The 22,843-nt window shown below is 43.0% G+C and overlaps 2 protein-coding genes across 3 annotated transcripts in view; one reads left to right on the forward strand and one right to left on the reverse strand.

Moving 5' to 3' along the window:
• The window catches only part of LOC118419138 (cytoplasmic FMR1-interacting protein 2-like), a 30,403-nt gene extending 10,840 nt beyond the window's left edge, over positions 1 to 19,563 (reverse strand). Inside the window, exons 1-17 of the mRNA XM_035825445.1 lie at positions 19,466 to 19,563; positions 18,178 to 18,307; positions 16,772 to 16,861; positions 16,374 to 16,451; positions 15,656 to 15,757; positions 14,597 to 14,778; positions 13,640 to 13,865; positions 11,289 to 11,393; positions 10,321 to 10,527; positions 9,462 to 9,581; positions 8,826 to 8,903; positions 6,754 to 6,968; positions 6,099 to 6,246; positions 5,475 to 5,634; positions 4,784 to 4,866; positions 2,592 to 2,665; positions 1,554 to 1,727 (exon numbers count right to left, since the gene is read on the reverse strand). Of these exons, the coding sequence (XP_035681338.1) occupies positions 1,554 to 1,727; positions 2,592 to 2,665; positions 4,784 to 4,866; positions 5,475 to 5,634; positions 6,099 to 6,246; positions 6,754 to 6,968; positions 8,826 to 8,903; positions 9,462 to 9,581; positions 10,321 to 10,527; positions 11,289 to 11,393; positions 13,640 to 13,865; positions 14,597 to 14,778; positions 15,656 to 15,757; positions 16,374 to 16,451; positions 16,772 to 16,861; positions 18,178 to 18,294 (2,159 nt within the window). The 5' untranslated portion in view covers positions 18,295 to 18,307; positions 19,466 to 19,563. The remainder of the gene's footprint in view (positions 1 to 1,553; positions 1,728 to 2,591; positions 2,666 to 4,783; positions 4,867 to 5,474; positions 5,635 to 6,098; positions 6,247 to 6,753; positions 6,969 to 8,825; positions 8,904 to 9,461; positions 9,582 to 10,320; positions 10,528 to 11,288; positions 11,394 to 13,639; positions 13,866 to 14,596; positions 14,779 to 15,655; positions 15,758 to 16,373; positions 16,452 to 16,771; positions 16,862 to 18,177; positions 18,308 to 19,465) is intronic.
• Positions 19,564 to 19,810: 247 nt separating this feature from the next.
• On the forward strand, positions 19,811 to 22,064 carry LOC118419928 (neurochondrin-like). Of its 2 annotated transcripts, none has more exons than XM_035826596.1 (6): positions 19,811 to 19,869; positions 19,905 to 19,924; positions 20,434 to 20,641; positions 21,104 to 21,203; positions 21,588 to 21,664; positions 21,980 to 22,064. In XM_035826596.1, the coding sequence occupies exons 3-6, from the start codon at positions 20,468 to 20,470 to the stop codon at positions 22,046 to 22,048; spliced, it is 420 nt and encodes a 139-aa protein (XP_035682489.1). In that variant the 5' UTR covers positions 19,811 to 19,869; positions 19,905 to 19,924; positions 20,434 to 20,467; the 3' UTR covers positions 22,049 to 22,064. The 2 variants fall into 2 exon arrangements, with proteins under 2 accessions (XP_035682489.1, XP_035682490.1); XM_035826597.1 differs by having other exon boundaries at positions 19,831 to 19,869; positions 20,437 to 20,641.
• The last annotated feature ends 779 nt before the right edge of the window (positions 22,065 to 22,843 follow it).

The raw sequence follows: 22,843 nt of genomic DNA on the forward strand, positions 1-22,843 counted from the left end.
CTATGTGTTGTATTCTATATGTACATATACTACTAGAGTACCTTGCTGCCTGTGCCTTGTAGTAGGTGAAGATCTGTGGGTACATACATTACTATATGTTGTATTCTATATGTACATATACTACTAGAATACCTTGCTGCCTGTGCTTTGTAGTAGGTAAAGATCTGTGGGTACAAACGTTACTATGTGTTGTATTCTATATGTACATATACTACTAGAATACCTTGCTGCCTGTGCCTTGTAGTAGGTGAAGATCTGTGGGTACAAACGTTACTATGTGTTGTATTCTATGTGTACATGTACTACTAGAATACCTTGCTGCCTGTGCCTTGTAGTAGGTGAAGATCTGTGGGTACTAACGTTACTATGTGTTGTATTCTATATGTACATGTACTATTAGAATACCTTGCTGCCTGTGCCTTGTAGTAGGTGAAGATCTGTGGGTACAAACGTTACTATGTGTTGTATTCTATATGTACATAATACTAGTCTAAGAGTACCTTGCTGCCTGTGCCTTGTAGTAGGTAAAGATCAGGTTACTATGTGTTGTATTCTATATGTACATGTACTATTAGAATACCTTGCTGCCTGTGCCTTGTAGTAGGTGAAGATCTGTGGGTACAAACATGTGTTGTATGTGTTGTATTCTATATGTACATATACGAGGGGCGTGCAATAAGTAATGGTCCTGACCCACTTCCAGTTGTCTGATCTAAATGAAATTTTGTATGTGTAATAATTCATATCTCTATGGGTTATGTTGCAAAAGACAGCTCTGAACTAATTGTGGTTTCTGATTTACTGGTGTTTGAACTTAGTCAGGTGCGAAATGGACCAGGTGTGAAATGGAACCAGTTGAGTGTCGCGCAGTGATCCGGTTTTTGTATTTGAAAGGACGCACACCAAAGAAGACTTTTGATGAAATAAATGAAACTTATGGTGATGATGCCCCATCATATGACCTTGTAAAACGCTGGCATCCTGAATTCAAACGTGGCTGGAAGTCTGTGGAAACAGCTCCCAGACCTGGTCGTCCCTCTTGTGCCATTGATGAGGCATCAGTTGGAGGACCAACCTGGGGTGTCCTACAAAATCGGTGTCCAGAGCTGCATCAAACGATGGGAGAAATGCATAACTCTGGGTGATTCCTATGAAGAGAAAGACTAATAACTGTGCCAAGTTTCATTAATCTCCTGCTATGGGAAATGGGTCAGGACCATTACTAATTGCACGCCCCTCGTACTACTAGAATACCTTGCTGCCTGTGCCTTGTAGTAGGTGAAGATGTACATGTACATATACAGTACCTTGCTCCTGTGCCCTGTACAGTGCTTCATCCTGACATGTAAGATGTAAAATTAATATAGAATACCTTGCTGCCTGTGCCTTGTAGTAGGTGAAGATCTGTGGGTACAAACATTACTATGTGTTGTATTCTATATGTACATATACTACTAGAATACCTTGCTGCCTGTGCCTTGTAGTAGATGAAGATCTGTGGGTACAAACATTACTATGTGTTGTATTCTATATGTACATATACTATAGAATACCTTGCTGCCTGTGCCTTGTAGTAGGTGAAGATCTGGTCGCTAAGCTTGTAGACAAACTGGTCGAAGCACAGGTTGACTTCTGCCTCCACTTCGTCGTACAGGAACTGCTTACGGAACTTGGTCAGCGCATAGTGGGCGCTGTCGTTGTACAGGTCCAGTGGGTACAGCACGTATCTGTGGGTACAGCACGTATCTATGGTTACACTACGTATCTATGGTTACAAACGTTACAGCGCATAGTGGACGCTGTCGTTGTACAGGTCCAGTGGGTACAGCACGTATCTATGGTTACAGCACGTATCTATGGTTACAGTACATATCTATGATTACAAACGTTACAGTGTGTAATGGGCGCTGTCGTTGTACAGGTCCAGTGGGTACAGCACGTATCTGTGGGTACAGCACGTATCCATGGTTACACTACGTATCTATGGTTACAAACGTTACACCGTATAGTGGGTGCTGTCCTTGTACAGGTCCAGTGGGTACAGCACGTATCTATGTTTATTTAAAGGGACATTCAATATGTACAATTCTGAAGTGTGACAACCTCCCCTCCCAGAGTAGATCAATGGCATAGCCCAGGAAGGGCCAGGGGGAGAGTATCAGTTACATCTGGAGAAGTGAGCTGTGTGGCTGCAATGTGAAATATAGTATGGAGGTTGAGATCTGGTGTCTTTGACTCATCCTTGCATGACCTTACAACATTGGCGTTGTCGGCAGGATAAGCGGAACACCAGGGAAGATCATGTGCAAACATGTTATTCAAACCAAGATGGCAGAACACAGTGACTAATCCTGAGGCCTGTCTCCCATTCTGTTTATCAGTTGAATTCCAACACAAATGAACTTGCAAAAACAGAACACATCCATTCTTTTTATACCTGTTAGTAAAAAGATCAGTAGCAGAAGATGTAGTGTGTGAAAGTGTTTATTGTCTGGTGATGCTGTAGAGGACATACATCTATGTTGTAGCACATTATGTACATGTATGTTGTAGCGGACATAATGTACAATAATGTATGTTGTGTGACTTACTCCATCATAGAGGGTTCCTTGGTCTCCAAAATGTGATCAGTCAGGATCCAGGGCATGGACATCTCAATGGGGAACTGGAGGAACAGGACAGGACAATATGCTTACTACATGTACAGGTACAGGGCATTCTACAACAGGGCAAAGCCATCTCAATGGGAACTGGAGAAATGGTACACGGTATTATACAGCAGTCTGAACTATAGCCATCTTAAGTTACGGCGCAGCGTGTAGAGGCACCTAAAAAGTATTTTGGGAGACAGTAAGTAAGTTTTAGGCTAAACCACAGTTAGCTTGTGACTTGCCTTAAGTTTACATTTGAATCCATTAAAAACCAAGTACAGCAGCTGCGAAGTACACTTACGCTTCAAGTTCAAATGCAGTGTGCTTCAGCTATTCATATCTGCAGTCACGATATCTAATAATGACATGCAGTCACCTACTGACACCCAGTCCAGGTGTAACCTGATGTCTCACTTGTACCTGATGCCTCACCTGTACAGGTGTCTTACCTGTCCAGGTGTCTCACCTGTGGTTTGAAGGCCTTCAGCCTGACCTCACTGCTGCCATCGCCCCCGTCTGTCTGGTGTTAATGACAAACAACCAGCCGCCACAATTACGGGTTATTGGAGAAGGACAAAATAAAATCATCAGGAAAATCAAGAAAAATCGGCGCAAGATTAAATGTTACTGTGTGAATCAAAAAAAAGGAAGGAAAAATCTTACATGAAATAACACCAAAGTGATTTCAACAGGATTTAATATCACTTTCATTATCTCAATATAAGATTTTTTCTAACAAGAATAAATGATACGAAAATTAAAGAAAAATTATAAAGATAAAAATAAAATCAAGGAGTACTATCAGCCAAGTGAAGATACAGGTAACCATACTTCCCAATCAATTCAAATTAAAATGATTTTGAAAACATAAATGGATGATAGTTTCAAGAAAAAAGCTGGCAAAATATATGTTAATCTTGTTAGTTCTGAATCAGCAGCTAGAAACCAGCAGCTCACTTTTCTAGCATGTTAGTTTAGAATCAGCAGCTACGAATGGCGAGCTACATGCATGAGGTTTCCTGCTTGCTGATTGGTTAGTGACGGAGGAGGCGATGGCAGGAGGAGCTGCAGGAGAAAACTCAACAGCCAATCAGATCCTAGGAAGTAGACTTATCAGCCAATCAGATTCCTAGCCTTATGGGAGAGGTAAACCTAACAGCCAATCAGATCATAGGAAGTAGACTTATCAGCCAATCAGATTCCTAGCCTTAGGGGAGAGGTAAACTTAACAGCCAATCAGATTCCCAACTTAGGGAAGAGGGAAGCTTAACACTAAACAGCCAACTACTACTAAATTCAATGAGGTTAACTAATAGCCAATCAGAATTCTTACTTTAAGGAAGATTTTACGAGTTCATTCTAATAAATATCACATTGAGTCATTATCATAATGCATGGCTATGTAATAAGTTCTTTGAGTTAACTACTATTCAACACTTAAGTATTTTCTCCTTAAAGTGAAAGCATATAGAATGGCACCAGTTACAACTTGGCAGCAGAGTCCAGCAGAGAGTGGCTCCAGTACTCAGGCATGCTATTCTCCATACTATAGCCACAAATGGTTAACAAGTGCCCGAAAGGATGGAATGTAACTTAAGCAGTCAGACTGCCCAGCACTGGTTAACATGTACAGCGTTAGGCAAGTTTTCGCTGGCCTGAAATTGATATAAATAGTATTTCTATACATTTTTATTTGCAGCAAGGAAATCCTTTTATTTTTCAGTTACAGCCTGGATACTGCGGACATTTCCTACTTTCTAAATTCAGACTTGTGTGGATGTCAGGTGCTCATAGGAAATGGCATTGATCATACTGCATGTCCTGCTTTACAGGCGTCTGACAAGCTTCTAGGGTGATCAGTTTTCGGTGAGCCGCTGGTTGCATGATTTAGTCAGGATTTTGGACCAAAATCTCCACATGGAAACATTGCATGGGCCTAATTGAGCAGGTACATGTAGGTAGGAAATGTCCTGATCAGCACTTTCACCCACACCTGTGGCTAATTCACTTGTCTAACCCTGACGCACCACATGTGGGCTATGGAGTGCCTACAGCATCATAGCTGGTACCAATACAGGTGTGTGTTATACAGGTGTGTGTTATACAGGTATGTGTTATAATTCTTTACTCACCTGGATCCTCTGTCCCATCGTCAGCTCCAGGTAAAACTCTCGGAACCACAGCTGGGATAGGTCACAGCACTTCTGCAGGGTTTCTGCACAGGAAACAAACATGTCATCTCATTACCATAACTGGGAACAAACATGTCATCACATTACCATAACTGGGACAGGTCACAGCACTTCTGCAGGGTTTCTGTGCAGGAAACAAACATGTCATCTCATTACCATAACTGGGAACAAACATGTCATCACATTACCATAACTGGGACAGGTCACAGCACTTCTGCAGGGTCTCTGTGCAGGAAACAAACATGTCATCTCATTACCATAACTGGGAACAAACATGTCATGACATTACCATAACTGGGACAGGTCACAGCACTTCTGCAGGGTTTCTGAACAGGGAAGCAAGTCACAGTTATACAAGTGTTCTCTCTCGAAAAGCTGCTTTCAAACATCATAGAGAGAGCTATATGTATGCTGCACCAACTGAAGACACACAAGTAAATGAGAGTACATGTAGGTGACATCAAATATTCCACTTTAGTTGTACTCAAAAGAGTCATTCCTATTTTCCTATTTTTCCTTGATTTAGAACTTGGAAAGATTACCTGAGAAGTTGAGCAGGTGTGTGTAGATATGTGCAGGTGTGTGTAGTTACCTGAGAAGTTGAGCAGGTGTGTGCAGGTGTGTAGTTTACCTGAGAAGTTGAGCAGGTGCGTGTAGAAGAAGGACTGCTTGTGGAATCCGTCCAGCGAAGTCAGCGCCATCCCGTCCATTTCCTTCCGTAGTGTCTTCTTGGATGACGGGCCGCCTCGGTCCGCTATGAGTGACTCAAGCATGGTCCGTACCATGTACAGCTGGGGGGGGAGGGACACTAGTTAGCATGGTCCGTACCATGTACAGCTAAGGGTAGGGGTGAACCAGAAAAAACTTCTTAAGTAAAGGTACATTTGTAGGTAAAGCTACAGTAAAGATAGTCCCATAGCCTATTTTTAAGGTATTAGGGGCTGTGGGTAAAGTTATTCACTATGTGGGACTGGCAGAGCCAACTCCTTGCACCTCCTTGTTTATACCTAGCTGGAGTGCAGAAAGTCGTGTTAAGTGCCTTTCCTTATGGTACTAGATCAGAAGCATTACAGGAATTGAACCCAGGACCATTTGGATTATGGGCCAAACACCACATTACCCCATGTCAAGTGGATATGCGAAAACTCAGTATCAGCATTTTTGAAACATCACATAAGTGGGGATCAGGCTATCAGGCAACCAGGGGGAGGTTCTGATTAATGCAGTTCCACCGTCCAACAGCAGGGGATGTTACCTGTGTTGAGGACGGCCCGACGTTTCTGCGCGGCACGTGGATCTGGTACCCGGACTTTGGGTCCTTCTCGCCCTTCAGACAGGGGTCGTCGGTCGGCTCCATCCCCCGCATCCAGTCCACACACGTGTCACGGATCGATGTCAGGATGCTGGGCAAAAAACATAGGTGTATTTAAGGCCTAATCCTCTTAGATGGGACATGAGGGCAGAGCGTTGAGCACCTTTACGATCCCACTACGAACAGAGTTGACTGTGTCCTTTCCAGTGAGGATCAAACCTTACATTCTGGTGTTACATACTAGATTGTTTCTTCAGAACTGGTCCAGGTATGTCCTAATAAAAGGTTACCATGGCAGGTAACACAGAAAGCTGACCTCTTGATCATGACTTCTTCAGTCATTTCATGATGAAGTCAAATTTCTTGCCAAACTTTCGTTTTATGCACAAGCATCAGCTTCGGGGTTCCCAGAGGATAATCCCAATGCCAAATAGCAATTACTCAAGCAACTGGGTATGACTTGGTGTCATTACCAAAATCATATGAAGTTGCTTGTCAATGGCTATCTTATTACTTGGATGTCTTGTCTTCATCGACAGATAATCCAAAATTTTAATGATGAAATCTTGATGGCCATAAATAAACAAACAAATCTGACCTCTTGATGAGAGTTTTCTTCTTCTTGACAGTCTGCCTCAGCGGCTCCCTCAGCACGATCTGTACGAAGTCCTGCAGGTCTGCGTAGATGTTCCTCCGAATCGCCTCATTAAACACGCTCTCCATGCGCGACATCAACAGCTGGAGGCCTTTAATCATCGCGATCACCTCCACAAACGCAAACTTCTCGTCTGTGTCGTAGTTGTACCGGGTCGCCTGTAAACAAACAAACAAACAAACAAACATCAGCAGCTGGAGGCCCTTAATCATGGCGATCACCTCCACAAACGCAAACTTCTCGTCTGTGTCGTAGTTGTACCGGGTCGCCTGTAAACAAACAAACAAACAAACAAACATCAGCAGCTGGAGGCCCTTAATCATGGCGATCACCTCCACAAACGCAAACTTCTAGTCTGTGTCGTAGTTGTACCGAGTCGCCTGTAAACAAACAAACAAACAAACAAACAAACATCAGCAGCTGGAGGCCCTTAATCATCGCGATCACCTCCACAAACGCAAACTTCTCGTCTGTGTCGTAGTTGTACCGGGTCGCCTGTAAACAAACAAACAAACAAACAAACAAACATCAGCAGCTGGAGGCCCTTAATCATCGCGATCACCTCCACAAACGCAAACTTCTCGTCTGTGTCGTAGTTGTACCGGGTCGCCTGTAAACAAACAAACAAACAAACAAACAAACAAACATCAGCAGCTGGAGGCCCTTAATCATGGCGATCACCTCCACAAACGCAAACTTCTCGTCTGTGTCGTAGTTGTACCGGGTCGCCTGTAAACAAACAAACAAACAAACAAACAAACATCAGCAGCTGGAGACCCTTAATCATCGCGATCACCTCCACAAACGCAAACTTCTCGTCTGTGTCGTAGTTGTACCGGGTCGCCTGTAAACAAACAAACAAACAAACAAACAAACAAACATCAGCAGCTGGAGGCCCTTAATCATGGCGATCACCTCCACAAACGCAAACTTCTCGTCTGTGTCGTAGTTGTACCGGGTCGCCTGTAAACAAACAAACAAACAAACAAACAAACATCAGCAGCTGGAGGCCCTTAATCATCGCGATCACCTCCACAAACGCAAACTTCTAGTCTGTGTCGTAGTTGTACCGAGTCGCCTGTAAACAAACAAACAAACAAACAAACAAACATCAGCAGCTGGAGACCCTTAATCATCGCGATCACCTCCACAAACGCAAACTTCTCGTCTGTGTCGTAGTTGTACCGAGTCGCCTGTAAACAAACAAACAAACAAACAAACAAACATCAGCAGCTGGAGGCCCTTAATCATGGCGATCGCCTCCACAAACGCAAACTTCTCGTCTGTGTCCTAGTTGTACCGGGTCGCCTGTAAACAAACAAACAAACAAACAAACAAACAAACAAACATCAGCAGCTGGAGGCCCTTAATCATGGCGATCACCTCCACAAACGCAAACTTCTCGTCTGTGTCGTAGTTGTACCGGGTGGCCTGTAAACAAACAAACAAACAAACATCAGCAGCTGGAGGCCCTTAATCATGGCGATCACCTCCACAAACGCAAACTTCTCGTCTGTGTCATAGTTGTACCGAGTCGCCTGCAGGAGGGGCAGTTGTTTACTTGCAATTCTATGGGATTTTATTCTTTTTCTGTAGAGTTTTAGGTCAGATAAACTAAAACCAAGAGTCATGCAGCTTCAAACATCTAATTTTTTTTTCTTACTTATTAAATGAATGTTTGACATATGTTTTATATGTACCAGAAATGACAAAAAAAACTTCTAACATGATCATTCAGGAATCCCCAAAACTTTCTGTAAGTTAGAATACTGGATACATTCGTCGAGGAGGGAAAGAGGCTATCAACCATCCCTCAACTGAGACTGGGGGGCGATATCGATTGCCGGTCACCTTTGACTCATTGCTGACATCACACTTCTACTCGGGTCATGTGAGATAGGCCTTGAGCCATTTCAACTTGAGAAGAGTCAAAGGACTGCTTGTGGGTAAGAGCTTTACTTTGTGTACAAAAATAGCTTAAAATTAAATTGTAATGATGTAAATAAAAGTCTCACCCGCTCATATTCCTCGGCTTCCTTTGGGCAGTCTTTGTTGGAGAAGTTGTCGGTGGGATGGACCAGTTTCCAGGAGTACTGGGGGGTGAGGTGGAGAGACTCATTAACAAAAACTGCAAGGAATACATTCTCAACTACACATTGTTAGTTTATAGTCAGAAAAGCCATTCACTATGCCAGTACAAAACTTAAAATTGATGCAGCACCAATAAGGTCTGCAAGGTGGCGCTACTGTATTGACCAATTCCATGAGTTGCACAGTCCATGAGGACAGGACTGCAGTACCGTTAGGATGTGCTAGGAGGTGTTAATGTACTGACCAGTTCCATGAGTTGCACAGTCCATGAGGACAGGACTGCAGTACCCTTACGATGTGCTAGGAGGTGCTAATGTACTGACCAGTTCCATGAGTTGCACAGTCCATGAGGACAGAGCTGCAGTACTGTTACGATATGCTAGGAGGCGCTAATGTACTGACCAGTTCCATGAGTTGCACAGTCCATGAGGACAGAACTGCAGTACCCTTACGATGTGCTAGGAGGCGCTAGAGTACTGACCAGTTCCATGAGTTGCACAGTCCATGAGGACAGGACTGCAGTACCGTTAGGATGTGCTAGGAGGTGCTAATGTACTGACCAGTTCCATGAGTTGCACAGTCCATGAGGACAGCAGCTGGACCCCCCGCAGGGCCAGGTCGCACAGCTCCTTATTCTCCTCGTCTGTGCGCGGGCTGTCCTTCTGCGCTGTCGTCACAACCTTAACAAACAAACAAACCATGTAAACAACAACACAACAATTCTCCACATCTGTGCGCGGGCTGTCCTTCTGCGCTGTTGTCACAACCTAATCAAACAAACAAACCATGTAAACAACAACACAACATTCTCCTCGTCTGTGCGCGGGCTGTCCTTCTGCGCTGTCGTCACAACCTTAACAAACAAACAAACAACTTAATAAACAACAACACAACATTCTCCTCGTCTGTGCGCGGGCTGTCCTTCTGCGCTGTCGTCACAACCTTAACAAACAAACAAACAACTTAATAAACAACAACACAACATTCTCCTCGTCTGTGCGCGGGCTGTCCTTCTGCGCTGTCGTCACAACCTAAACAAACAAACAAACAACTTAATAAACAACAACACAACATTCTCCTCGTCTGTGCGCGGGCTGTCCTTCTGCGCTGTCGTCACAACCTAAACAAACAAACAACTTAATAAACAACAATACAACAACTCTCCTCATCTGTGCTTGGGCTGTCCTTCTGCATACGTCATCTAAACCCTAAAACAAACAACTTCGATCACCTGCAAAATGAATATTTACGCACAACACTTTCACATTGGTATCAATAGAGATGAAAGGAGACCAGTCTTAAACCAGGTCTGCTTTAGACATGAACAAGCATTTTGTACAGTTGTAATTCAGTTGATGATTTATAAGACAGAGTGTTTTTTTACATCCTCCCCCCTTCAAAATCCAACCATGAACCCACCTCATTGCTGTGCCTCGCCAACTCACTGATGTACTTTGTGTGCTCCTCTCTGATTGGCTGCAGCTGCTCCAGGATGTTGTAAGAAGGGCTGTTATTGGTTGCCGTGCATGTCCATCGTGACTTGTTCTCCTCGTAGTGGGGAGACTTGGTGATGTAGCTGTAGAGCGGGATCTGCATGTCGCCGAACAGAGTCACCACTTGGAGTTGCTGGAGAACATACAAAACAATATGTAAATATACATATCTGTATATTATATGAGAACAAAACATTAGAATATGAATATCTCCCAACAATATCACACAAGAATCTACATTCAATTTTGGTGGCACTTTCACCCCAAACAATGAACGTGAGGGCTTCCCCGCTGCTGAAATTCCCTCTGCATCTTTCGTCCAAATCATTGTGAAATTAATGTGGCAGTTGGCATCAATGCTAAACTAAAGCATAAAATTGCAATGAGCATCGGTGCAGCACAGGTTCCACCTGGAAGCACATGTCTAATCTAGTTACACAGGTAACAGTAAGGTTCACCTTGAAGTACTTGTTAGTTTAAGATGAGAATCTTGGTCATAAATTATCATAAAATCATTGTGGCAGTCGGCATCAATATTATACTATACAGCAGCATTACAACTTTGAGCATCAGTGCAGCAAAGGTCAACACCTTCACAATCATGGTAACAGTAAGGTTCACATTCAAAAAGTGCTTTTCATAGTTAAACAGGTAACAGTAAGCCCCACCTTAAAGTACTTGTCTTAGTTAAACAGGTAACTGTTACAGTAAGCCCCACCTTGAAGTACTTGTCTTAGTTAAACAGGTAACAGTAAGTCCCACCTTGAAGTACTTGTCTTAGTTAAACAGGTAACAGTAAGTCCCACCTTGAAGTACTTGTCTTAGTTAAACAGGTAACAGTAAGTCCCACCTTGAAGTACTTGTCTTAGTTAAACAGGTAACAGTAAGTCCCACCTTGAAGTACTTGTCTATCTTGGACAGGCTGATTCTCTTCTTGCTGTCCAGTTTGTAGATGTTAGACTGGGTCCCGTCCATCAGGTACAGGCCGAACCCCATCACCTGGGCAACAGAACATACATGTAGTTATTACAGCCGCAGCGGGTCACTATAATGTCAATCCGGCGTAATACATCGATTTTGCAAACAATGTCTTCACGGTACACTGGGAGGGGCACAAGCACACCACCATTTTTGGAAGGATAGCCCCGCTGTGGTGTGATTTACGATAGAGAAAGAGGGAGACACAACTATTCTTCCAACCGAGACCTCTGCTTGGAGAATTGACGAACCAGCATGGCAGCTGTGACATCAGGTGAAAACAATCTATCATGGGCCAGTTGCTATGGTAACAAGTGTTTTTATTCCCAGTATCCGCAATGTTGACGGGATGCCTCATTCTCAGACAGGGAGGCAAACATTTGTGAGCAAATACAGAACGTTTCCCTACGTGACTAAATGATGAGAGATTAATCACTTTAACCCCTTTGTCTATTCTGCAGTGCCACCAAGCTGTTGCAAAAGGTACTGCAGTGTGTTTGTTAAGCTGCTCATGCAGTTCACTGATTGGTCAGATGAAATGTTACCATAGTGACAGATACCAACACTACATACTAAAATCAAAGTAAGTTGCTCTGATTGGTTGATTGATTTTGAGTTGATTGGTGAACAGGTGGTTGCCATGGGAAGTGTGACCATATATGGATTACTTTGGTTGGTTACTTAATGGTTTGTGGGAATATCAGGAAATATTAAGTTTCATTCATTGATCATTTGGTTGATTGATTGATTGATTGATTGATAAATCTTAAGGCTAGTCCATCCAGTAACAATAGTTTATTACAAACTAATTGATTGGTTTACTGATTGATTGATTAATTAATTGATCTGCAGAACACCCTGCATATCAGTAGAAAATCACTGTAACCAGCCAGACTGAGTGGTTGGTTAGGTGACTGGGTGGGCGGGGACTGGCTGACTGGTAGATCGGAAGGCTGATCGATTGTATTGATTGCTTGATTCATTGATTACTACATCAATTGATGTGTTCTTTGATTAAATGATTGATTTTCATTCCTTAATTGCTGGATGGCTGGATTGACCAGCATATGTCAGTGGATCAGCAGGTTTGCAATCACCGAGACCAACCTGAAGGATTGATTAATATATTGGCTGGTTTATTTATTTATTTATTGATCTTTAGGGTAGTCCCTTCAGTTGACTGATCAATTGACGAGCGGAGTAGATTAGCAGGAATCACCGCGCCCAGCGTGATTGATTGATAGGTTCAATGATTGACTGACGGATTTATTGATACATTGATGAGCGTAGATCAGCAGGATGACTGTGCCCAGCCTGAATGATTTATTGATTGATTGATTGATTGATTGGTGAGAGCAGATCAGCAGGAATCACCGCGCCCAGCTTGAATGATTTATTGATCGATTTATTGATGGATTTATTGATACATTGATGAGCGTAGATCAGCAGAATCACCAGCTTCCCCAGCTTGATTGATTGATTGACAGATTGACGAGTGTTATACCTTCAGTAACAAGTGTTTCTCGGCTGGCGTGACAAACCAACCTGATTCATTGATTGATTGATTGATTGATTGATTGGTGAGAGCAGATCAGCAGGAATCACCGCGCCCAGCGTGATTGATTGATTGACAGATTGACGAGTGTTATACCTTCAGTAACAAGTGTTTCTCGGCGGGCGTGACAAACCAGCCCTCCTCGTAAAACCTGCAGGCCAGGTTCACGACCTCCAGCAGGATGGTCTCGTACCCACCGATCGTTTCTAACTTCTCCTTCACCGCGGAAACGATTTTGTCGTTCTCCGCCAGAAACATGACCAGGTTTTGGGACTCCTGGATGGACTTTGCGTCGGACAGTCGGCCCAGAAAGCCGGCCCCTCTGAAGGGAAAAAACGTTTAACAGACGTTAGGAAAGGAGCTGGGACTGCTGTAGCTGGTGGGGCTGCCAAGGTCACATCGTGGGGTTCAAGGTCAGGAGTGTGGAACCGAGTCTGTATCAGGGAATGGTGCAAACACTGATGCTATGTTGAACCAATTATTCTACATTTAGCTACAACATGATGAGGATCTTTCAGCTGTGAAGATGATTTTTTTGTATTGAAGTCTGTCCTTTCAAGAGTTCATTGGAAAAGTGAAGTCTTCTTCCATAGATAAATGATGGCTCATCTATTTATTTATAACCAGGTTCCACAATGACTCCTGAACCCTGCTGCCCCCGCTGTAACCATGGCAGCCCCGCCCTTCTCAGGTGCACAGCACACCTGCCTACCTTGAACAGCACGTGTTTCTCCTCAGGTGTGACGTACATGCGCGTGTCCAGGTAAGTAAGACAGATGTTGATGACGTCAGCCAGGATCTCCTCGTAGCCCGGGATGGTCTCCAGCTTCTCCTTCAGGGTGTTGGTGATCTTGTCGTGGTTGGCCAGCACCATGGACAGGTTCTGTGACTCCTGGATGGACTGCGGGTCAGCCATCTTCTTCAGGAAACCCGCCGCCCTGGTACCCATGGGAACGGGTCGTCATGGGGACGGGTAGTCGTGGCGATGGATCGTCATTGTTATTTATGTGTCGTTATGGTAGCAGCAGCAGGGGAATCAACAGCTTCGATTAATTCTGATCACATCATCATGAATCATATCATATTACAATCAAACCTGTACATAAGGCCACTGCAGACTGTCTACAGGGTTCTTAATGCTCTGGTAAATCCGTGAGTAAAATGAACAGGGCCACAAAAAAGGGATATCATATCCAGGTGGTACATGAATAGGTGGTACATATGTAGTCACTAGTACAGGTTTGACTGTGATTGATTAGAATTGATATCTGTGTCATTTGGAAAAGATAATCAGTTAAATAACTGTTAATGACATTCAACGATATTCCCATGAGTTAGTTACAGGCCGGTCAATGCTTAGAAGTAGTCCAATATCTCCTGTACTGAGCATAGGTTACTTACTGACTGGTTACCAAGCCTATGATATACTAGTAAGTAGCTACGTCCTGAATTAGTTCATGACTAGTTAATGACTAACCTCCTGTATTGAGCGTAGGCTTAGTTACTGAGTTAGTGATTAGTTAATGACTAGTTATTGACTAACCTCCTGTATTGAGCGTAGTCATTCTTGACGCTGCTCTTCATGTTTTTGATGGCGTCAAGAACGGCTAACATCGTTGGGGTTACTTACTTAGTTAATGATTAGTTAAAGACTTAGATAATGACTAACCTCCTGTATTGAGCGTAGTCATTCTTGACGCTGCTCTTCATGTTTTTGAGGGCGTCGAGCACGGCGAACATGTTGATAAACTTCCCGAGCGTGAGAAGGTGAGCTTCGGAAACAAAGTCTCGTCTTCGTTCTTGGTGACACAGCCGCTTGATCTCCTCACAGAACCAGTCCACTGCTCGCTTCTACAAACAAACAAACAAACAAGTTACTATCCACATTTACAAACAAACAACAGTCCACTGTTCGCTTCTACACACAAACGATGTAAGCGAAACCAGTCCATTGACTGCTTCTACAAATAAACAATCCAAACAGAACAAGGCTACAGCCCGCTTCAACAACCAAACAATCGTCCCTGAAGGTGAAATAAGCCAACATGTCATGGTTGTAGCCTTCAGGTTAAGTGGACAGAAAGCTGTAATGTGGTCAAACCTCAGACTGGGATTGAGGTACATTGTAAATAAGAAACCACAAGCAGGACAAGGAACCGTTTGGTTCAGCCCGTACCCGGAAGTACATGAAGTTGTTACCTGGAAGTACATGAAGTTGTTACCTGGAAGTACATGAAGTTGTTACCTGGAAGTACATGAAGTTGTTACCTGGAAGTACATGAAGTTGTTACCTGGAAGTACATGAAGTTGTTACCTGGAAGTACATGAAGTTGTTACCTGGAAGTACATGAAGTTGTTACCTGGAAGTACATGAAGTTGTTACCTGGAAGTACATGAAGTTGTTACCTGGAAGTACATGAAGTTGTTACCTGGAAGTACATGAAGTTGTTACCTGGAAGTACATGAAGTTGTTACCTGGAAGTACATGAAGTTGTTACCTGGAAGTACATGAAGTTGTTACCTGGAAGTACATGAAGTTGTTACCTGGAAGTACATGAAGTTGTTACCTGGAAGTACATGAAGTTGTTACCTGGAAGTACATGAAGTTGTTACCTGGAAGTACATGAAGTTGTTACCTGGAAGTACATGAAGTTGTTACCTGGAAGTACATGAAGTTGTTACCTGGAAGTACATGAAGTTGTTACCTGGAAGTACATGAAGTTGTTACCTGGAAGTACATGAAGTTGACGAGTTTGGTGACCTCCGGCTCGAGAACCTCCACTGTTTTCTCGTAGATCTCGACTCGGTTCGGCTGCTCGTTACTCTTGATCTGTGGGACAGAACGAAGGTCAGCAGTCAGTTGGAAACAAATAAAGTTTTTCTACATTTTATCTTTATTTGGATTCTCCTGTCGATTTGACAGATGAGGAGGCAGACAGACATTTGCCTGACTTGCACATGACTTTTTATGGTGAAGGAGGGGTGTGCAATTCCTTCTCCACCCTTTGGTCTATTGGAGCACTGAGTTTCACAGGGGCAACTGTGTGCAGCGTGTGAGGCGGCTCCAGCAGATGCAGCTCTGTTGTTCAGTATCCGTCTCCTAGGAGGACTAGATTAATGTTTTGGATACTATTAAAACACTATACACTCAGTTAGTTTTACTCTTCACACATCATGCGTGGTAACAATGGCAGTGCCCATCTCCATTACTAAGTCCTTGGGCCACATAACTTTGTGTAATCACTACAGCAGGGAGCTTAAGTCCAATGGTAGTGGTGTGTGTTCAACTACCATAGTCTTCCTCAAATGCTTCAAGTTCTGAATGCAAGGCTAACGCTCTACTTTTCACTTTGTTGTTACACTGCTCCATCACAAAGGAAACATTATAAATTTGCTGTACAGCTGACAGTAAGGAAGCTGAAGTTTAGACAGAGTTGGCGACTCACGGAGGGGATGGCTCGAGAGCAGCTCCTCCAGGTGTACAGCATCACTGCATACTCATCACCTTCCTCCAGCATCTCGTTCTGAAACACAGATTCAATTAGCAACATGAAGCATCTCATTCTGAAACACACATTCAAGTTAGCAACATGCAGCATCTCGTTCTGAAACACAGATTCGAGTTAGCAACATGCAGCATCTCGTTCTGAAATACACATTCAAGTTAGTAACAAGTAGTGTCAAGTTCTGAAACACACATTCAACTTAGCAACACACAGTATTTTATTCTGAAACACACATTCAACTCGTCCACATTTAGCATCTCATTCTGAAACACAGATTCAACTCACACATGGGTCTATCTTAAAAAGGTAAAATACTGCTCATGAAAATGTGCACTTACCAGTTTTGCATGAACTGTGGCCTCCTCCATAAATTTGGCAATACCAGTGACAAAGGCTGTTCTATCCTCAAAGTTGGTGTCAAAGTTGGCCTGGAGGAGATTTAGTAGAGCAACATGAACATACAATTCTTCAACACGAGCATACCATAACATCAGTTCAGTTCAGTTCAGTTCACCCTCATATGAGGTGCCATTAACGATACCATAACATAACAATACGATACCATAACATAACATGTTTTATAATATGAATTTACATTAAGGGTCTTCACATACATGTATCTACTAAATGTTATAATTACCTGGTAAACAATAGAGGCAGGTAAGGGTTCGATACAGGTGTGTAAGTGAAAGTGTTACCTGATACACAATAGAAGCAGGTGGGGGTTCGATACAGGTGTGTAAGTGAAAGTGTTACCTGATACACAATAGAAGCAGGTGGGGGTTCGATACAGGTGTGTAAGTGAAGGTGTTACCTGATACACAATAGAAGCAGGTGGGGGTTCGATACAGGTGTGTAAGTGAAAGTGTTACCTGATAAACAATAGAAGCAGGTGGGGGTTCGATACAGGTGTGTAAGTGAAAGTGTTACCTGATACACAATAGAAGCAGGTGGGGGTTCGATACAGGTGTGTAAGTGAAAGTGTTACCTGATAAACAATAGAAGCAGGTGGGGGTACGATACAGGTGTGTAAGTGAAAGTGTTACCTGGTAAACAATAGAAGCAGGTGGGGGTTCGATACAGGTGTGTAAGTGAAAGTGTTACCTGGTAAACAATAGAAGCAGGTGGAGGTTCGATACAGGTGTGTAAGTGAAAGTGTTACCTGGTAAACAATAGAAGCAGGTGGGGGTTCGATACAGGTGTGTGAGGTGAAAGTGTTACCTGATAAACAATAGAAGCAGGTGGGGGTTCGATACAGGTGTGTGAGGTGAAAGTGTTACCTGATAAACAATAGAAGCAGGTGGGGGTTCGATACAGGTGTGTAAGTGAAAGTGTTACCTGATACACAATAGAAGCAGGTGGGGGTTCGATACAGGTGTGTAAGTGAAGGTGTTACCTGATACACAATAGAAGCAGGTGGGGGTTCGATACAGGTGTGTAAGTGAAAGTGTTACCTGATAAACAATAGAAGCAGGTGGGGGTTCGATACAGGTGTGTAAGTGAAAGTGTTACCTGATACACAATAGAAGCAGGTGGGGGTTCGATACAGGTGTGTAAGTGAAAGTGTTACCTGATAAACAATAGAAGCAGGTGGGGGTACGATACAGGTGTGTAAGTGAAAGTGTTACCTGGTAAACAATAGAAGCAGGTGGGGGTTCGATACAGGTGTGTAAGTGAAAGTGTTACCTGATAAACAATAGAAGCAGGTGGGGGTTCGATACAGGTGTGTAAGTGAAAGTGTTACCTGGTAAACAATAGAAGCAGGTGGCGGTTCGATACATGGCTGCTGATCGGGGAGAGCGATGTCCTCGAGAAGGTCAACGTTGGACAGGGCGTCCTCCAAGGTCACTGATGTCGCCATCTTGATGGCTGCACTGGAAACAACATCATCATCGTCATGGAAACAACATCAGCAAAATAACATCATCTGTCGATGAAGGTTAGGCATTTAGCTAATAAGGAAGCAACTGGATATACTTTTTTCGGTTTTTGAAATGGAAAAATGGTAACAGTCCTGACTGTTTCCAAAATTATATCCACTTGCTTGAGTAACTGCTTTTTCATCACCCAAAAGCAGGGCTTTAGCCAGCTCGAAATTTTTTCCGTCTGCTAATTACAATCGTCGCGAAAACCGCGAAAATTAATTAGAAGGACTGAACTGAGACCTTGAAAAACGGGTTTTAATGAGATTATCGTATGCGAAAGGGCGCCGACACACATTGTCAACAATCATAACAATAGCAAAACAAACAGTGTGTGGCTTTTACGGCCGTGGATGGCGTCCCCAAGCCGCCTGTAGCTTCCACCAAGAATTTTTGTCCGTCAAGGTTGACGGATTGGTTTTAAAATTTTTCCGTCAGACGCAGGAAATTTCCGTCAATTGACGGAAAAACGGATGCTGGCTAGACCCCTGCCCAAAAGTCAGCATCGTTATCATTGAAAGATCATAATAACAAAAATCATCATCATCATCAAAACAACGTCATGACAACACCATCTCAAAGTGTTGGTGAGAAAATGATTTTTCTGTTTCCTGAACTAAGATTGTCCTGTTATTTTGATGTGACTCGATACAATACACTACACAGACGTATATTTCCTGTGACATGGCGGAAACGGCTCGCTAACAACATTACATCAGATATCAGAGCGGCTGTGTTGATAAACATCTGATAACTAAAATGTTACATATTTGGTGGTGAAATATACATGTACGCGTACAGTGTACGTTTGGACTACAGACAACATCTGAACACACAGATACGGCGCACAGTTGTACCGAAATCCTACGGCTAACATCATATTACCGGATGATAACATTACATGTTTGGCAGAAGAAATAAATTATGGGTGGAGCACTTCACCCCCCACCCCCTTTGTCATCGAGGAAAAGCTCTTTTTTCAGCACTCACAGCGCTTTTCGCAAGGACAGAAGTTACTAAAACGGTGAACTGGAAAACTTGTTATTCATTCCCCTTCTGTATGAAGGTCCAAACTCGACAATCGGCACGGAAATCTTAGAGAAATCTCACCTCGGACCAGCCTGCTGCAAAATGGCGGTCTCCTGTTTACTTCCGCTTCCACAGCATCACGGGAAGGGTGGGAGGACTAGTCCATGCAGAAAAAGGGTTGGTTTGACAGCTCAATAAAGTAAAAATCATAAACGCTTCAAAATGAATTCTTAATATTGACGATTAAATATTATATATATATATACATATATATATATTATAAACATACACTATCAAGATTAGTATGTAATGTGAATTATACATAGACTTTAATATATAGTTACTACCTTTTTTGGAATGGACTGGCTTGAAATATGGCTCATCCAGTCCCCCAATGACCCCAGGTGACCCCACAGTCAGGTTGCACCGTTCAGAAATCGTCTGACGGGTTTCTGAGCGTGTACATGTGTGAATCACCATGATCTGACTAAGCAAGGAGCTTCTCAATATAAGCTCCTTGGACTAAGGTAGAAATACCAGGTGAGAGTAAGGTTAGGTTTTTTGTTATTCCTAGTTGTGGAGATCACCGAATGTGCGCAGAAATCTAGGCTTGGTTGAAGCTGGACTAGTTTGACAAAGCAATCCTACATGTGTGGGCCACATGTTGCTGGGAGAGAACCAGCAGGACTTTTATACCATCATAGGTAGACGTGTAGCTCTGAACATACCTGTCATAACTATGTCAAAACGTTGGATTAGTGACTCCAGAACTGGCAGAAGGAAAAACTCAGTGTGTTGGTTGAAGTTGAACTTTTTCTTCAAATGATAGTTAACGTTATAAAGTCGGTTAACACAAAAAATCCAGGGCTTACCAAAATTTTCCACTGACCCACTCCTGTCATTGTCAAGGAATGGACGATCCACTGCTTCTGTGACGTCAGGTTGTCTAGATAGAACACGTGACTCGGTGAGCAGTGGATCAAAGGTGCAGAAAGCCTATGGCGCCCCCCGTCTCAGCCATGTCTGATTGCACAGTTTTTCCCATTCAGCAGGACCACAGAGAATCATCACGCACACGGGAGGATGGCGGAGATGGAGGTTACCGCGACAACGGGAGGTGAGAAGCGGCCGGCCCTGCGGACTCCGTCGGGCAGCCGGGAACGCCCACACTCCGTCCCCAGCCTCGATCTGGACCGCTGTCTGCAGATGTTACGCCAGGCGCGCTCCGACAGCGAACAGTTCGCCGCTCTGCTGCTGGTGAGTTTGTTTGTTTGTTTGTTTGTGCTGGACCGGTGTCTGCAGATGTTACGCCAGGCGCGCTCCGACAGCGAACAGTTCGCAGCTCTGCTGCTGGTACGTGTTTTTTGTTTGTTTATTTTTGTGATCCTTTATTTTATACATGATCAGCTCAGATGTTTCTGCATGTTGCTTCATAGGGATCATGAGTGAGGATGTAAGGGTCAGATAAACAAAGATCAATGACCTTAGGCCTGTTTCAGTCCTGACAAAAATAGGGTTGGGATTACCTCCTTTTTAATTTTTTTTCGGACTTGGGCCAAAACTCTAGTGATACAATACAGTATAACGAATTACAACTGAAATGCATAAGGTCACTTATATTTTGAATGTCAAATTTCAATTTTGTGCATAATGGTAACAAATGGTAACTAATGTACAAGTTTATTGTTGTTCAATCCATATATCCCTCCCCCTCCCCAGGTAACCAAGATGGTTCAGGCCCAGCAAACAGACGCCTCAACTAGGAGGAGAATCTTTGATGCAGTCGGCTTCACTTTCCCCAACAGGCTTCTTAAGTCAGGTAAGACTCACATTCACTTTCCCCAACAGGCTTCTTAAGTCAGGTAAGACTTTCACTTTTCTTAACAGGCTCTTCAAGTCAGGTGGGTTTCAATTTCCCCAACAGGCTTCTTAAGTCAGTTGAGTCTTACTTTCACTTCCCCAACAGGCAACAGGCTTCTTAAGTCAGGTAGGACACTTTCACTTCCTCCAACAAGCTCGGGAAAGTGAGTTTTCTCACTTTCACTTTCCCCAACAGGTCAGGTCAATTTTCTGATTCTATTGAATAAACACAAGAAAATAAGGACCTGGTGCATATGGGATGCTCACATGATTATACTGTGTAGCTTTATGTTTATACTTATTAGCTTTCATGAAAGTTAGATGTGTTCCTTGTTCCCCACAGCGGGGGGACCAGAAGGTGACATCTACCGAGCACTGGGGGTCACCATCTTCTCCTGCTTCTGTACAGACTCTGAACTGGTGAGAACAAACCAAAATATTCTGGGGATTCACTTCTTAGAGTTAGTTCTGTCTACTTTAAAGTGCAAGTACACTATAGGCAATTACTAAACACATCCAAAAATGTGATATAAACGGCCATCCGCTTGTTATAGTTATGTTTACTTTGGAGTTAAGTATGCAATAGGCAATTACAAAACAGCTGTTTTGATATGTTAGAGAATTGGAAACTTTATTGGAATGCTTTTAAACTCTTATCAGTGCCTTTCAATCCGCACAGGCTGTATTAATCGACGGCTGTGACTTCTGGATTCTCATTTTTATTTTATTTCCCAGGTTCTTCATCATCATGTGACCTCAAAAATCCCACTTTTCAACGACATCATTGTCGAACCTCCGGGGTGAGTATTCAGAATAAAGGAATCTACATCAAAGTCAACTTTCTGATTTAATGATTTGCTGTATACACATTTTTTAGTTAACATTTTATAATAATCAATGATCTGGAAGAAATATGCAAGAATAGCAACTGCCTCTCACTCACTCACTTTTTCAAGGATCAAAAATATTATTTATCCATATTATTAACATCAATAAGTTACAAATTAGTAGTACCCAAGACCTATCTACTGCTCAAACATCGCAGAAATAGGATGTCCAGAACACAAGCTATCAGAGCTGGAAGTTGTGCTGCTGCAGTACCCTAGAGGGTTGCTAGGGGGACCATTGTCAAACTTTGTTTTCCCGACTCTTACCTACCAAATATCATTCAGGTCCATCCATAGCTTCACAAGCCATGTTGCATCTGCTGACAGTCAGAGAAACATGTAGCACCAAAAAGTACCTTCTTAGAGAAGATAAATTATTAATCCCTGCAGTGTTGGAACCAACATTACAACCTCAAAACATTCAACAAACCTGTTCCAGTACAAACATATTGGTGTGGGATAGTTTTTTTTGTATACTGTATGTGTTCATGAATATTTGATGTAACTGTTGGCCATTACACAAGGTCAAACACAGGGTAATACTTTAGGAAACATGTTTGAATGACGCCATAGAAAAGCTAGAAGGCGGCTGTTAGATTTGCGACTTCCCTTTCAGAAAGATATTTAAGCACTGAACAGTAGGCAGCAATTTTCTATTGAAAGAACAAACCTCTCCAGCTCTAATACAAACATTTTTAACCCTTCCACAATC

The sequence above is a fragment of the Branchiostoma floridae genome, chromosome 7 (assembly GCF_000003815.2).
Source record: "Branchiostoma floridae strain S238N-H82 chromosome 7, Bfl_VNyyK, whole genome shotgun sequence".
In the NCBI taxonomy this organism is placed as follows: Eukaryota; Metazoa; Chordata; class Leptocardii; order Amphioxiformes; family Branchiostomatidae; genus Branchiostoma; species Branchiostoma floridae.

Bases quoted from the DNA above. Each gene is read 5' to 3' on its own strand.
- LOC118419928 (XM_035826596.1), top strand. From the start codon at position 20,468: ATGGCGGAGATGGAGGTTACCGCGACAACGGGAGGTGAGAAGCGGCCG. The intron at 20,642-21,103 runs GTGAGTTTGTTT...CCCCCTCCCCAG, and splicing joins AGTTCGCCGCTCTGCTGCTG to GTAACCAAGATGGTTCAGGC. The intron at 21,204-21,587 runs GTAAGACTCACA...TGTTCCCCACAG, and splicing joins CAACAGGCTTCTTAAGTCAG to CGGGGGGACCAGAAGGTGAC.